Raw genomic sequence first — 15,568 nt, forward strand, 5'->3', positions numbered from 1 at the left:
TTGTAAACGACAGAAAGCAGTCTGTGAGGGTGGATTTAAGTATTGTAAGGAATGTAACAATGCAAAATAAACATTTAGACAGAGGCAAGTCCTCTTTTTGTGAACTCTACATGACAGGCTCACTGGTTGTGGAGGGAATGGGTGAGGAGGCTGATCTGAGCAGAGTGAAATTGAAAGTTCAGTTTTTGTCATGAGCTTAATTTCTGTCACTTCTGAAAACTGGAGGGTATCTGTTAACAGGTGATTGCCATCCCTTCATCCCAACAGAGAAATAAAGGAGACTCCCTTCCAAATTCTGTTCAGCTCTTAACTTAAAAGGAGCTGTAACGAACTCTACACCTATTTAATTGCATGATTGTTTTCCATGAGCATGTACTTTGTTAGTGAAGTTACTGCGCATAGGGTTCTTTTTATTAGAGTACATGACAAGAACATGTTTTGAGATGCGTAAGATGTGCCAATGCCTCCTGAGCGTAATATCTTTGATTACGTAAGTGCAGGAAAAATCACTGCACTGGATTCTTTTTGTTTCACAATTTAAGTCTAAAAGAATAGATTCCCAGAGGCAGTTCCTAGGGAAAAAATACCTCCACATGGAGTGTTTATAGAGTGAGTTGGACCTCTTATTTCAGGAAGCTATTAAGTTCTTAATTATCAACAGTAAATTACAGTCATTGTCCTTTATGTATAATGTACATGTGTGTTAACAATATATTATCATTTTAGCTGGAAAAGCAGATCATCCTGTGCAGCTTCAGGATTTAGACCCGGACTTGTCTTCTCAGTTTGTCTTTTCACCCCCTCTTTTGAGGTCAAGGAGAAAAAATGTATCTAGCATTTCCCAGATTGTGAAAGAACCAGTAAGTAAAAACTCTGGTTGTTGTATGTTCTTAACTTTTGCTCTGTACCGCTTTTTCAAGTCATACTTTGCAATGCCTTGCCTTTTCCTTGAAAGTATATCTAGAAAGAGGGCTTTAATCAGCTAAATAATTTTATTTCATTCATGAAACCTAGCTACAAAAATCAATTTTTAATCTATGTAAGTCAGGAAATAATAAGGATTGGCTTTGCCATGATTTCTTCATGAAAGAAACATTCATTTGTGTTTTGTAGAAGTGTAAAATCTTCTGCGTGAGTAACATCTTTTGTTGCCTTGATATAGGAGTTCCCAACTGAAGAGGAAGAGGGTACCAAACCCATAGAGTCTGTGGGAAAGCAACAATTGAAAAGAGGTAGAACCGCAACACCAAAACCAAAGCGAGCAAGCAAGTATGAAATTATTTTTGAACACTTTATTTGTGTTCCTTTATTGTTGTAGTGATTCAGCTGTTAGCCACCTGCCTTCCTCTTCCTTCCTTGGCTGGGCAGTTCTGCTCTGATTTTATAAGCCTGTTCAGCTTGCTGTTCCAATAGGCCCCCTTCTTCCCCACGTAACGCTTTAGTTTTCTAGTGGAAACCAGAGAGGGAGAGGATAGAAGATGGCCACATGGCTACTACTCTTTGCAGTGATGGCGTGCTCTTATACCGCTATGAAACCACACTCTACGGTCTTTAGTTCCCCAGACAAGGCAGAAGAGGGTCAAGACAGTGAGCGAAGAAAACTACTTGTTTCTGGACATCCTTCTGGAAAACTGTATGAGGACATCTGCCTCTTAAAAGCTGGGGGGAGGGGCTCTAAAAGCTCATAGGAATAGTGGCTGAGGTAAGGATTAAAAGCAAAAGGAAGCTTATTTCTGTACCTTTTCTGCCTTGATGCTGTCTGCAAAGAAGGCCGTAAATAATTCTTTGGCATTGATTTTGTAATTCCATGAGGGTTTTTTTTCCCTGTACTTAATACAATTGGGAATAAAAATTCAATTTCACACTTCCCTTTATTTTCAGAGCCACCAGAAAAGAAGGTTCTTGGTCACCTCCACCAGTGGAAATAAAATTAATCTCTCCATTAGGAATTCCAGTGGATGGAACAAAAAACAAACAGAAAGAAGCAGCAGATGTGGCAGAAAAGACACTACGAAAGAACAAAAAAAGACTGTCTAATTTTCCAAAGCCAGTTGTGCGCCGGAAGATGCTGTAACTTGTTTTTAAAGTTTATAATGTTCACCACTGTTTGTAAAGTCATCAAAGTTGCGTGGGTTAGTAAAAAGAAAAATAATCATCTGATCTGGAAGAGATAATTTATATAAATTATTGTAAAATTTCGTAAACAAATCATCTTCGGTAAGTAACTCCATATGGAGTGTGATTTCCTCAGTCAATGCAGTTTTCTATTTTATATTAAGACTTCATACATTTCTATAATATGTAAATACAGCTTATTTTAGGAATGTTAAATAAAAATGTATACTTCACAATATGTTTACTGTCTGATAGCTTTTTGAGGGGGTAGTGGGTTCAATGGCCTGTATCACTCAGAAATTTTAATGTTGGTTTGCAAGAGTTGCTGACCCTCAATAGTGCGTCCAAACACTTTTTAAGCTTTTTAAAAGTTTGCTTAGAATTCCTATAACAAGTAAACATTTAAAATTTAATTGTTCAAATTTTATAAATGATGTTTGACCTTCTGGCACAAATAATTGGTCTCACAATACAGACTAGTATTTCCTTACATTGAGAGTTAAGTTGTACTGTATTGAAGTCAGAGTGTCAACAATTGTATCCTAAGCTGTGCAATATTTTTTATTTGTCTTAAACTTTGGGAAAGCTGCTTTTTAGTTCATAAAACTAGATCACACCTTGAATGTTTCACTATTTCTTATAATTTGTTGTCAGCAAAAAATAACTGCATAGAGGGTGTGGTATGTACAATAGCATATCAAATTTAAAGGGATGTTACGCACGCACTTTGAAATTTGAGCCAAGATTACTTTCATAAGGTTAATAAGAATGCTACTACAATTGAAATATTATCTGTAAACATATTTTGCAGTATTTGAAGCCTGCATATTACAGCACTGAAAACCTGATGGTAAAGCTAACATAATAGTCTGAAAAAGGTACAAAAATGTACAGAAATCTTAGTCACAAACATATTTTTGAGTAATTATTTCATTAGTAAACTTGGGTTGTGGAGTAAATGTCCCTGTAAAGCTTCAATTTGTAAAAATAAATTCAAAAAGCTATTCTTTTAAAAGCAGACATGGAAGTACTATTTTGATGTGCAGTCTTTTGGACAATGGATTATTTTTATGTATGTTAATTTATATATGGATGCAACTTTGAAAACCAGAGAATGGTGGAGCCTGACATTAAACTTTCAAATTAGTAAAAACTACTGCAGTTATTCTAAGAAATAATTATTGGTTAATTAATACCTTGTACCTAATGGATTAATGTATTAATGACAGACTAAGCTTGTAAAAGAAGTTTCTTCTGGGGCCATGATTTTTCTATTTCAGAGGAGTTCACTACAGAAGCAGTTGCATGCACTTGGATATTTTTCTCATGGGGAGTATGCATGACTAAATGAAAGCTTTAAAAAATAAAAAGCCAAATGTTGGCACTGTGAAAGTGGCAGGTCAAGTGAGACCTTTCTGTCAGGTTAGTAATGATTTACTCTGAATATTTTGTACCTCAACGACAACGTAAATATGGCTAAGGAAGAAAGGAGGGGCGAGTTCTAGCAATATTTTTTTATTATTCAGATTTTACAGTAATGCAGTAAATGGCTCAAAATGGAGTAGAAGATAAAACTTCCAAAACAAGAATTTAAATTGTCAAATATGAATATACATTGTGTAGCGTGCAAGAATACAAAATGCTCAGATTCCTGATGAAGTAGAATTGGCTGATAAAATACTAATGAAGATTGCTTAATGTAGCTTTAACATACTTCTGTTGTTTATATTTGCACTGTATTTTTTGGTACGAAGACCAATTGGAACAAATGAAAGCACAATATTATCTTATTTTATTAGTAATTTGTAGTCATTTTTAGCCTCTTTATTTTATAACCCACTCAACTGAATGATCCTCATTTGGCAGTGCTTTGGAGGAAAAAAGAAAACAACAGTAACAAGAAAATTGGCATGAGATTTAATAAGTTCTTAAGGGTTTAACTGTCCAGTAATTTTTTATTTTAAAGGAGTTTTAACCCAGTTATATAGCAGACAACTCTTAGGAAGAAGAAAGTGTCAACTTGACAAAATGCTGTAAGGTACTTTCATCCTTTTGCCCTGGTGCAAATTGCAGTCAGGTTCTGGGCAAAATGACAAAAGGTACCAGTTCAAAGCGATGGACAGCTCAGAGAGAAGAAAGAGTGAATCTCTCACTTAACAAGGGCAGCATATTAAGTGCTTATTTTTCTTCTTATTAACACCATATATTTTTCCAATGAAGTTTTATGACAGAGGCAACTATTTTTCCTGATAATTCTGACTCTCTCTCATATGTGTGATTTATATGCAGCATCTTTCCTTCCCTTTCTCTCTCAGTGATGCAACACCTCTAAAGCTAAACTGTAGTTTGGGGTCCCACAGACCCCATGGTTGAAACGTAGAACATGCAGATGATCCTTGCTGCCAGGCATTTGTCAACTTTGCTTCCCAGATCCCAGCAGCAGCACCACACTAGCTATCCCTTCTCACCCAGGAGCAGGTTGCTGCCCAGCCGCCTTCCCAGTCTGTCTGCTCCTTCTGGAGAATGTCCCCTCTCTCCTCCCCTTTGCTTTATGGTATATAAGAGCCAAGGACTGCAGGACAGGCATGATTTTTATTTTGTATTAAGACTTTGTACAATCCTATACTATGCCAGATGGCTACAAACTGAAGCCAAGTTGTGGATCTGTGCCTTTGGGGCCCTAAGCCCAGAGAGAATTCTACTGGAAGGTTGACTGCCTAAGGATAGCAAGCTCTCGCCTTTCAGAATAACTGAAAATATGTGTAATGGCTGATTTTATTTTGAAGAGACATGTAGTAGGAGACATTGGTGAAGAGAGAATGAATATTAAAAAGATTAAAGGCTGTTAGATGGGAATTGGTCAAGAAAAGAAATGTTTCTGTATAAATGGTTTCCCAAGTTACCTGATGGAGTCAACACACACGTTCATGAGACGTTTTTCCTTCAAATGTTTAGAAGTCAAGGCTGCTGAACGTATTCATTGCAGGTTATAGCATGAAGGAGAATTAAAGCAAATCTATTTTACTTTTGATAGGTAGAGGGTATTTAAAGTGTTAACTGACTCACATTGACTTACTTTATTTGCTTTAATATCTGTATATGCCCAGTGGGCCACAGGTAATGAATTTAATCCCCCATCAGAACTTCATCTCATGGAAGACTATTCTCAGAGCTGTCAAGGCAATAAATTTATTTGCTGCAATGTCATCAGTTCCCACATAGCTAATCAAGATAAGCTTAGTTGTTGATTTCTGGCTACAGGCAGAAGACAATCCCTAGTTTCTCTCTCTGGTTTTGGCACTGTCTCACACAACATTCTTGTTTCTAAATTGGAGAGACAGGGATTTGATGGATGGACTACTCAGTGAAGAAGGAATTGGCTAGATGGTTGCTCTTAAAGAGTTGTGGTTCAGTGTCCAAATGGAGACCAGTGATGACTGGCATTCCTTGGGGGATCAGTACTGGGACAGGCGGTGTTAAACATCTTTGTTGCATACACGGACGGGGGATTGAGTGCACCCTGGAGGGCTGTGTCCCACTCTGGAGTCCTCAGCAGAGGAGAGACGTGGTTCTATTAGAGCAAGTCCCGAGGAGGGCTATCAAGGTGATCAGAGGGCTGGAGCACCTCCCGTAAGAGAAGAGGCTGAGAGGCTGGGGGTTCAACACAGAGAAGCCTCCAGGGAGACCTTACAGCGATCTTCCACTACTGAAAGGGGCTACAGGAAAGCTGGGGCGGGGCTCTTTAACAGAGAGCGCCAGGAGAGGACAAGAGAGAACGGTTTTACGCTGAAAGAGGGGAGATTTAGATGAGATAGTAGGAGGAAATTCTTTACTGTGAGGGTGGTGAGGCAGTGGCAGAAGTTTCCCAGGAAAGTCATGGATGCCCGACCCCTGGAGGAATTCAAGGCCAGGTTGGATAGGGCTTTGAGCAACCCGATCCACGGAGGCGTCCCTAACCCTGCGAGGTTACAAGTGGCTGGTCCCTTCTGACCCATACTAGCCTGTGACTCAACGAGATGCCGCGAGGCACCACGGGAAATTGAGTCCCACCCGCCGACGACTCCCAGCGCGTCCCCCCGCTCAGAACTACAACTCCCGGCGGTCCCCGTGGCGCGGACAGCCCGCTCCCTGAACGCGCGCCCTCCCGCAGGGGCCTACGGGAGAAGGAAGCGGCCCCTCCTCCTGCCACGACGGGCGGAAGCGCCGCTGCCCGCACCGGATGTGGCGGCCGCGACGCCGGAAGCCGCCCCGGAAGCCGCCCCGCCGCTCCCGTGATGCCCCGCGGCGGCGCCCGTTCGAGCCGCGTCGGGCGGGAGGCGGCGGCTCCGCGCTCCGGTCTCGGCGGCTTCTCCCCGGCCCTGGATCGCCGCGAAGGGGCGAAGCGCCGGCGGAGCGAGCCGGGGGCGGCGTGCCCTTCGGTGCGGGTGTCGTTCCCGGGCGCCGTGAGCCGTGAAAGCGGCTGCCGCTTCGCCCGCGAGCTCCTCAAGCACGTCCTGTACCAGCGGCAGCAGCTCCCGCTGCCCTACGAGCGGCTCGGCTGCTTCTGCCGTCGGGTGAGGAGCCGGGAGGGAGCCCCGGGCCGGTTCTGCCCCGGCCGCGCGTGTCTGGGCGCGGCAGCCGCTCCTCGAGCCGAGCGCTCGCTGGGGCCGCGTCCCCCGGTGCCCCCGCAGCGGCGTTTGGGAGCCGAGCTCCGGGTTAAGGGCCGGGAGGCCTCAGCCGCTTCCTGGGGATCTCTCGTCGCCCCCTTCGTGCTCAAAGCCTGTTACTGCTTTGTTTGTTACTCAAGCGGCTCGAAGAAGAGAGCACAGTTAACGTTCTGTGGCTTTGGAGTGGCGGCCGATCTTTAAAAGATGGGGCTCGTAATTCCCGTGGGAATTCATTAGTGATGTGGTTCAGATTCACACTGAGTAGTGACAGAGCGGCCTTTTCTGGGTTCCTCTTGGGTCTCCTGATTCTGTATGTGGGTACCGATGTCTCTTACAAAGGAGCCCTCTGAGTGTTCCTTGATTTCCAGGGATGGATGGGCCGTGCTTTCTGCAGAGCGCGTTGGGACTAATGCCTCCTAATGAGGAAATGTGCTACTCCTCGTTTATTTTGCCTTCCAGGATGAAGATGCGAGTAAGAAGCCACCCTTCCTAGACCCGACAAGCAAGAAATGCCAGCAGCTGCTGATGGACCTAGAGGGACTGTTCCAGCACATGGAAGTGATGTTTAGTTTGACACGTGTTCCTCGGGTTCTTTTTCTACTTGGAGGCAATGTTATGAGCCCCAAGGAGCTCTATGAGCTCAACTTGGAGAGTATCTGTGAGGGCAGTGCTGAGGAGAGCCTGGAAACCGCATCCTGCGTTCGCAAGCTTTTTCACTCCCTCTTTGTTGCGGATGTCTTCAGTGAACTCGAGGATCTCCCTGTCGTGGGCACTGTTGTCATGCTCCTGGGGCACCGCGGCTGTGGTGTTGACTGGTTCCGGCCCAAGCTCAACTATAAAGTGCCGACGCGAGGGAGGAAACTGACCGTGAACTTGTCCTGTGATGGAGGCATCGACGTGAGCGCCTTGGCTCATCAGCACATGGCTTCTGCTTGGGAGGATTATGTCTGGTTTCAAGCACCGGTGACCCTCAAAGGCTTTCGAGAATGTCCTGTGCTCTGTGGAACTCTAGTGGGATACTGAATGAACTTTGGTGGTGCTTTAAGGGACAGCGACTTTCTCAAATGTAACCGCATATTCTTGTCCGTTTGGATCTCTTCTCCAGGGCATCTCCTGTCTTCCTACAGCTCGACCCTGTTCCTCTGTCCTCACCTCTGGAATTGTTGATGAAAGCCAATACCCGTTAAGGCACAGCCGCACGCACACGCGCCCCCAGAGTGTATCTATAGGGACCCGAGTTGTGGCACAGGAGATGAATTACTGTGTGGGGAATAAAAGTTTCCTGTTGCATGCTCAGTGAATTGGCAAATACTGGAGACAGTCTTCTCTCTCCCGACTTTTAATGTGTCCGTATGTGAATACACTTGGCTTTTGCCATCAAGGCCATCACCGCTCTTATCTGTTCTGCTTCTGTAAAAGGAGAACTTCCCCTGCAGGCTGATCAGGCCTGAGTACTCAAGAGTTTGCCCATCTCTCTGAGAAAATTAACTTCCCTGTAAATCCTTTCAGTTACTTAATAATCCAAAGAGCGGGATTGCTCAGTGACGAGGAGGTCTCGTACTTAGCACCACCTGGTGCTGGTGAGAAGAGGCTGAGCAGCCCTGTGGGAATCGCATCTTCCTATTTTTTTAACTAAGCTTTAGTCCAAGAGCCCTGACAATCAGTTAGACACACAGTTACAATTAAAAGTAAGCAGTTTCTGCTCTAACCCTCTTCAGAGGAAGCTGGGACACCTGCCGCAATATCCCAGTTTATGTTTGCTTAAAACAACAACAACAAAGTCAGTTTCTTGTTTACTTTCACCTCTTAGAAGTGTTAAGCTCTAAATGTTTCTGAAAGGTGAAGAAAAGGGGAGGGGAGTGTGATCAAATTCCACATCAGCTTTCCCTGTCACATTGCCCTTCCAAGCCAGAATGTCCCTGGAAGCAGAACACGAGCCTTTCCTTCTGGCCTGTTGTCTGGTACAAGTGGGAGTAGGAGGGAGCAGAGCAGTGTGTCAGGACTAGGCAGTTGCTGGAGGTCTCTTCAGTCGTCTGGGTGCGTCTGCAGCTTAATGAGCTTAACGGCTCCAATAACTGTCCTGTTTGAAGAGAAACTCGAGCCTCCTGGTAGCGAGGTCCTGGCTGACTGGGGAAGTTCCACTGGACTGGGGGCTGACTGATGCTGTGCACGTCTACAAGAAGGGTCGGAGGGAGGATCCAGGGAACCACAGGCCTGTCAGTGTGACCTCAGTGCTGGGTAAAGTCATGGAACAGGTGATCTTGAGTGCTCTCATGAAGCACATGTAAAAGAACCGGGTGATCAGGCCCAGTCAACAGAGGTTCACGAAAGGCAGGTCTTGCCAAAGTAACCTGATTGCCTTGTGTGACAAGGTGACCCGCCTACTGGACAAGGGAAAGGCTGTGGGCGTAGTCTTCTTGGACTTCAGTAGAGCCTTTGACACAGTTTCTCACAGCATTCTGCTTCAGAAACTGTCAGCCTCTGGCCTGGACAGGCGCACACTCTCCTGGGTGGAAAAGTGGTTGGATGGCCGGGCCCAGAGTGTGGAGCTAAATGGAGTTAACTCCAGCTGGAGGGCAGTGACAAGTGGTGTCCCCAGGGCTCAGTGCTGGGTCCAGTCCTGTTCAATGTCTTTATCAATGACCTGGATGAAGGCATCGAGTGCACCCTTAGCAAGTTTGCGGATGACACTAAGCTGGGTGGGAGTGTGGATCTGCTGGAGGGTAGGGAGGCTCTGCAAAGGGATCTGAACAGGCTGGACCGCTGGGCTGAGACCACTGCATGAGGTTTAACAGGGCCAAATGCCGGGTCCTGCACTTGGGGCACAACAACCCTGTGCAGTGCTACAGACTAGGAGAAGTCTGTCTAGATAGTTCCCAGGAGGAGAGGGACCTGGGGGTGTTGGTTGACAGCCAACTGAACATGAGCCAGCAGTGTGCCCAGGTGGCCAAGAAGGCCAATGGCATCTTGGCTTGTATCAGAAACGGCGTGACCAGCAGGTCCAGGGAGGTTATTCTCCCGCTGTACTCGGCACTGGTGAGACCGCTCCTTGAATCCTGTGTTCAGTTCTGGGCCCCTCACCACAAGAAGGATGTTGAGGCTCTGGAGCGAGTCCAGAGAAGAGCAACAAAGCTGGTGAATGGGCTGGAGAACAAGTCCAGCGGCTGAGAGAGCTGGGGTTGTTTAGCCTGGAGAAGAGGAGGCTGAGGGGAGACCCCATTGCTCTCTATAACTACCTGAAAGGAGGTTGTAGAGAGGAGGGAGCTGGCCTCTTCTCCCAAGTGGCAGGGGACAGGACAAGAGGAAATGGCCTCAAGCTCCGCCAGGGGAGGTTCAGGCTGGACATGAGAAAATTTTTTTTCACAGAAAGGGCCATTGGGCACTGGAACAGGCTGCCCAGGGAGGTGGTTGATTCACCTTCCCTGGAGGTGTTTAAGGGACAGGTGGATGAGGTGCTGAGGGTCATGGATTAGTATTTGATAGGAATGGTTGGACTTGATGATCCTGTGGGTCTTTTCCAACCTAGTGATTCTGTGGGGTTGTTTGCAGCTTCTGGCTATCAAGAACTGCAGGGTGGGGTGGTGGAAATCCTTTGAAAGGAGAGTAAATGTTGAAGTAACCCTCTGTGCTTGGTGCCTATTTTAACTTTGGCATTTTGGAATGAAATGGGACTATAGAACTAGGAGGAAAGGTAGTTGATATTTTTGAGTTTGGAGAACACTAGGGGTGCTGTCTCTGCCCTCTTATCCATTAACAGCTGTTTTGTGCAGTAACTGCTAAAGCTTCTCTGGAGGAGAAACTGCTAGAATGCGGAAGGCTGCTGTGCGTGCAGCTGCCCACTTGAATGTGTAATTGCAGGTCTCATGAATTAAATGTGACCTGAATGTAGCATGAGGGCAGGAGATGAAAACCCTTTCCACTTCCACCCAAGGTGCTTGTAATGCATATTTCAGGATGCTAACACTCATGTATTTAAAGAAGGTTTTGAGCAGAAGCCTTGGTTCTGAGGAACCCAGTTCCTTTCTACTCGCTTCCCTGACTGAATACAACGTGGCTGTGGTGAACTGTTTACATATTCTGTTATAGTTGAACTATGAATGCAGCAATGAGGTAGTGCTGGGAATGAAAGACAAGATGCTTTTTTGTGTTGTTGTTATGAAGAGTTTTTGAGGTTAACAAGTTTAGAACTATAAGTTATCCAAATAAAATATTGGCTTCTGTGTGTGATGACCTTTTTTTTAATTTAATCCCTCAATATAAAGGCTCTGCAGGTGGCAGAGGAACTCACTTCCATTCCATGTGTGTATTTAAACTGCATGTTCACAGCTGACAAACAAAACACTGCATGTTTCTGACAAAGTGCATGATGTCTTGTGTCAGAAGCTCTGGTTCCTCAAAGGTGGCAAAATGCCCTCCATGTGGCATGTAAGAGTAAGTCACGATGTTCTTGAAGGTCTCCTTTGCCCAGGCACGTGGTGGATGCACTGGCTCCTCAGGGAAGCCGCAATCCCTGTGGGAACGTACACTCCAGCCCTAGAAGACTCAACTGCACCTTTGTTATGCAGTTAACTGCATCTTTGGACGTAGTGCTGTGGAGAGTCTATAGGAACCTTCTGACTTTGGTGGCTGCCACAGTCACCTGGAGAAGTTTCACCACAGCATTGGACATGGTTCTTGTCCCCGTCTCTTGCATTCAGTCACCAGAACTCATTGCTTCTCAAACACAGTTGGTACTTGTGCAACTATATTTCTATATAGGATAAGCAGTTAATATAGTCTGTTCATAGTGATCTAGAGAAGGTTCATTACCTGCAGTGTCTGCTTTGGTGGCTTGGGTATGTGAGTAACCAGACTCTTGCAGGTCATATATATTTTGCATGAAAAGGTATGTATGTTGAGCATCTTCATTTGCGAGGCCTCCAGGCCATGGTACATAAGCCCCAAGCATCACAGAAATAATCCTTCTCAAACCTTGTCTACAAACATACAGGTTCTGAAGACCTTGAGCAGATCACCTGTGGCCACAGTGCTCTGAGAAATGAGAAACACAACTGCAACGGGGAGCAGTGAGCCGCTCAGCCTGCACTCTAACTGCCTTAAGAGCTTTCCAATTCTCTGAGCTAAGCAGGGATGTGGTGCCCACCTTTCATTAAATACGAAAGAATGAGCTGTTGTGCCATCTTCTTCACAAGGTAATGTGTTTCTTTTCCAATCAGTCTCATCTCTGCATTTTAGATAGGAAAGTCCTACACTTGATGGTACTGAACGGTACCTTGGGCTGAACCCCTTTTGGGGTCTATGGTTCAATGTGGTTGTGGCAGAGCAGTAATGGTGAGAAGCCTCTGCTGGTCTAGCACTTGTGTTATGGGTGAAGACTGAGACTGGGAGTTGAGATTCAACAAACACTGGGCCTGTTGTGCGTGCTGCAAATGTTTTTGCAGTTCAGCTTTTGGGGTTGCTATATGTAAATGTACATTTCAGAATGAGATACTCAATAGCTGGGCAGGTTGCTAGGTGACCCTTCTTGACCAGGGGTGTTTGGACCAGGAGACGTCCAATGAGTTGAGAAGGCCTTCCCTTTCTTTGTGATGCGGTCACCGCGTAACCCGTGGTGAGAGGAGCGAGTGGTGGGTGCGATGCCACACCAGTGCGGTGACTAGAAGAGACTGGTTGGCTGCTGCTTGCTCTGTCGCAAGGCTGTGAGTTGGTTGTGTACGAGGACACTGAGGACCTGTGTCTGCTGCCCAGGTACTCCAAGCAATGTAGAAAAGAGCATCATGTGTAGAAATGAGGAACTTTTTGGAACTTTTGCTAGCTTAGCCCTGTTAGATGGGGAGGGTACTTCTGGAGGGAAAGGGCAGTTGTGTGAGAGGAGACCTGTCGGAGGTGGCTCCGGTGTCAAATTGTGGTCTGTGGTGCTTTTGTTTATTTTTGTCATGTAAAGGGAAGTCAAATCTTTGGTCTGCATGGATGCAGGAGCTTAGATGTTGGGGATTGAGAGGATACGGAGCTGAAATTGTTTCTTCTTCTCCTCTTCTGGTGTCGCCTTGTGCTTCTCAGACAGCTTGTGGAGCATCCACGCAAACACTGGAAGCCTGATGGCAAAATTCTGAGACAGACCGTCTCTGTTAGGCTAGCAACTTCTTAGACTAGAGCTTAGGGTTTGGATTAAACATTGGGGGTTTGCCTGAGATGTCAGTGGGAGGTTCTTCTGCCCAAGTAGCAAAGAAATGACCCAGTGGCACTCCCTCAGTCACCTGCTCACTTGCTCACTAAATGCTCTTTCATAGAAACATAGAATCATTGGGGTTGGAAGGGAACTTAAAGATCGCCCAGTTCCAAGCTTCTTGCCGTGGGCGGGGACACTTTCCACTCTGCAGAGATGTGATAAGGAGAGAAAGGAAGGAACTCGAATGATGAGGATGAGGATTTAACCATAGAAAACCCCAGCAGTTTCAAGTGCTGTGTTCTTTTTACAGCATAAGGGTGTGGAAAACTGCTTTCTAAGTGATGAGCTATGAAAATCCGTATTGCTTCTCATGTGAAATTATCTGTGGTACATTTTTTCTGGAAGGAGTTGAGGATGAAGGTCGTTAAGAACTTAGCATGCCTTAACAGTCAAAAGAAAGGTGCCAAAAGGGAGCACAACTGAAGTGATGCCTGATAGCTACTCAAAGACAATTGACAGTAAAGAATAAATTATGAAACCAAGGGAAAGGAGAAATAGGAACTCATACCTGGTCCTGTGAAACTTTTCAAAAGATGATTTTTCTCAGATCCCACCTTACTAACCTCGATAAGCAGACTTGAACAGAGCGTCTTGATTTTTCCCTGATCTTTATCTTGTCAATACCTCCGTTTCACTTCTTGTTGTTGTGGGTTTCACAGGCAGCAGCAAAGCAAAGGATTCTCCCTTTGCTCTGCTGTGAGATCCTAAAGTGTCCTGAGAGCCATCTTTGTAAGGAAATGAGCTACACACAAGGTAGAGGAGGTTTTTCACAGCGCACTGATGAAACTTGTGTCAATCTCAAAAATGTTTATGGCTGACATGTGTCTCTTCCTAATTTTTCTTTATTTAGAGTGAAGAATGCGAGACCTAACAGCACAGGTGACGAGCAGCCTGTTGCAGTTCCCAGAGGGGACTCTTCAGGCACTTGGGAAAGATGAGATCGCCCAAGGTTCTGTGCTGTGCGGGAAGTTTTCTGGCGGTGAGCATTTTCCTTTAACTTTGGTCTTGGTATAAAGCAATTATTACCTGGAGGTTACCTGAAGCACTGGTTCATAGGATCGGGTGTGTCAAGTGGCTGCTGTTAAGATGCATCAGGTTGAGAGAGAAGGAAAAGGATGTTTTAACCATTAAAAATGCTAGTCTTAAAGGTTAGTCAAGTGAAAGCTTGAAATGAGAACAACCTGCACCTATCCCGTGCTAGGAAAAGAATTTACTTAAAGATGCGGAGTCAGTCAGCCCTCCTTCGATTTTAGTTACATCAAAGGCAGTTTTCAAAAGAGTAACAGCGTTGTTTTGGGCCATAGTTACTCAGAGCTCAAGCTCTGTGACCATCATAACATCAGGTGCAGAAATAGTTCTTGTACAATGTTAGAGAGGCAACGCCCGATGCTTTTTCTTGTGAGTCTGAATAAAACCAGAGGGAAGAGGATAACACAGTGAAGCGCTGCAGCCATTTTCCCAGAGTATTGAATAGGATGTAGATGGGTACCCAGTGAGAGTTGCTGAAAGGGGCTGAGCAGATTAGGAGGTGGACTTCCGAGGTGATCTGAAAGTAGAGCTGGGTGCCTATCTGCATGTCTAGGCTTCTGTCAAGAGCTGGTAAAGTCTGTTTACGTGACTGTAAAGGCAGTAATTGAGTCAATATTTGCTTTGAGCTTAAAGTTGTCGAGTGCAATGAAATGTGTCTAAAACCAGGAACGTGCAGGAACGATAAGTACAAATGCAAAACACTAAGTCTGCCCATTTGAAGAGGTATTACTGGAGCATTTTGGTGGGTGATGTGAAATAGCGGACCAGAATTAGGTTAGTCTGTCTTCCTCTCTTAGGACCTTTAATTGAAGGAAAGGAGCAGGGACCGTGTTTTCAGTCTTTACTTGGAAACTTGCTTCAGGCAGCTTTGTTTTCTCTTCCAGGGAGAAATGATCTAGCGTGGCTGGCACGTGGCCCTCACCTGGAGACAGTGAACGTGGTGACAGGACAGCGGTTCTCTGCGTACCGTTTTGGAGGAGTGCACGAACAGCCTCTCACTATTCGAGTGGTGAAGGAGTTTTTGTGGGCGAATAGAACTGGACTGCTGGTTGCATTGGAAGAAGCTGAGAGAAGCGTTCTGTGCCTGTACGACCTCGAAACATCAGGAGTGGTTAAAGCAGTTGTTCTTCCCGGAAAGGTAGGTACATTTTAATGAGAGGAACAAGGCTTTTATTTGTTATGTGCTGCATAACCAAGTTTCAGGAAAAGCTTAGGAGCATCATTTTGCAGGCGTGTTTTTTCTGTATTGCATTAACACATTATCACTTCAGAGTTTCCAGCTGAGTGAGCCTCCATGTAAAATCACGGGCTTAATGATACCATTATCTTTGGAGTTTTCTGGTAGTAAAATGAGTTTTCTGGGATTTTTATAGAGCACATAGTTACCTACTGCTCCACTTACACAAAAAGGCATTGAAAAATAACTTTCTTTTGTCCAGAGTGAAAAAGTAAGAAAGCCTACTCTTTGAAGTGTCTGTAGGATACATTTCCTACATGCTTAATTTCTGTCAGAAACACTGTCTTTAAAAGATCTTATAGTCCCCTAGTT

General features: G+C 45.1%; 4 protein-coding genes across 8 annotated transcripts in view; 3 read left to right on the top strand and 1 right to left on the bottom strand.

Annotated features, from left to right (window-relative positions):
* LOC138718208 (protein ELYS-like) overlaps window positions 1-3,271 on the top strand; it is a 47,675-nt gene extending 44,404 nt beyond the window's left edge. For all 3 annotated transcript variants that reach the window (XM_069852530.1, XM_069852529.1, XM_069852532.1), the window contains 3 exons: window positions 727-860; window positions 1,163-1,269; window positions 1,882-3,271. In XM_069852530.1, the coding sequence (XP_069708631.1) occupies window positions 727-860; window positions 1,163-1,269; window positions 1,882-2,074 (434 nt within the window). In that variant the 3' untranslated portion in view covers window positions 2,075-3,271. The remainder of the gene's footprint in view (window positions 1-726; window positions 861-1,162; window positions 1,270-1,881) is intronic.
* The window catches only part of LOC138718243 (protein ELYS-like), a 53,971-nt gene that overhangs the window by 29,345 nt on the left and 9,058 nt on the right, over window positions 1-15,568 (top strand). The window lies entirely within an intron of this gene.
* LOC138718231 (MAD2L1-binding protein-like) lies at window positions 6,312-8,077 on the top strand. Of its 2 annotated transcripts, none has more exons than XM_069852575.1 (2): window positions 6,312-6,533; window positions 7,221-8,077. In XM_069852575.1, exons 1-2 carry the CDS (start codon window positions 6,390-6,392, stop codon window positions 7,782-7,784), a joined length of 708 nt encoding a protein of 235 aa, XP_069708676.1. In that variant the 5' UTR covers window positions 6,312-6,389; the 3' UTR covers window positions 7,785-8,077. The 2 variants fall into 2 exon arrangements, with proteins under 2 accessions (XP_069708676.1, XP_069708675.1); XM_069852574.1 differs by having other exon boundaries at window positions 6,319-6,668.
* LOC138718220 (epoxide hydrolase 1-like) overlaps window positions 10,864-15,568 on the bottom strand; it is a 31,347-nt gene continuing 26,642 nt past the window's right edge. Inside the window, exon 11 of one of the 2 annotated variants that reach the window (XR_011337025.1) lies at window positions 10,864-10,992. Coding sequence is in view for 1 of the 2 variants with exons in the window: in XM_069852561.1 (XP_069708662.1) it covers window positions 11,198-11,294 (97 nt within the window). In the remaining variant the exon portion in view is untranslated. Of the gene's footprint in view, window positions 10,993-11,115; window positions 11,295-15,568 lie in introns of those variants that run through there. The other variant, XM_069852561.1, reaches the window with a different exon arrangement.

The sequence above is a fragment of the Phaenicophaeus curvirostris genome, chromosome 2, assembly GCF_032191515.1.
Source record: "Phaenicophaeus curvirostris isolate KB17595 chromosome 2, BPBGC_Pcur_1.0, whole genome shotgun sequence".
In the NCBI taxonomy this organism is placed as follows: domain Eukaryota; kingdom Metazoa; phylum Chordata; class Aves; order Cuculiformes; family Cuculidae; genus Phaenicophaeus; species Phaenicophaeus curvirostris.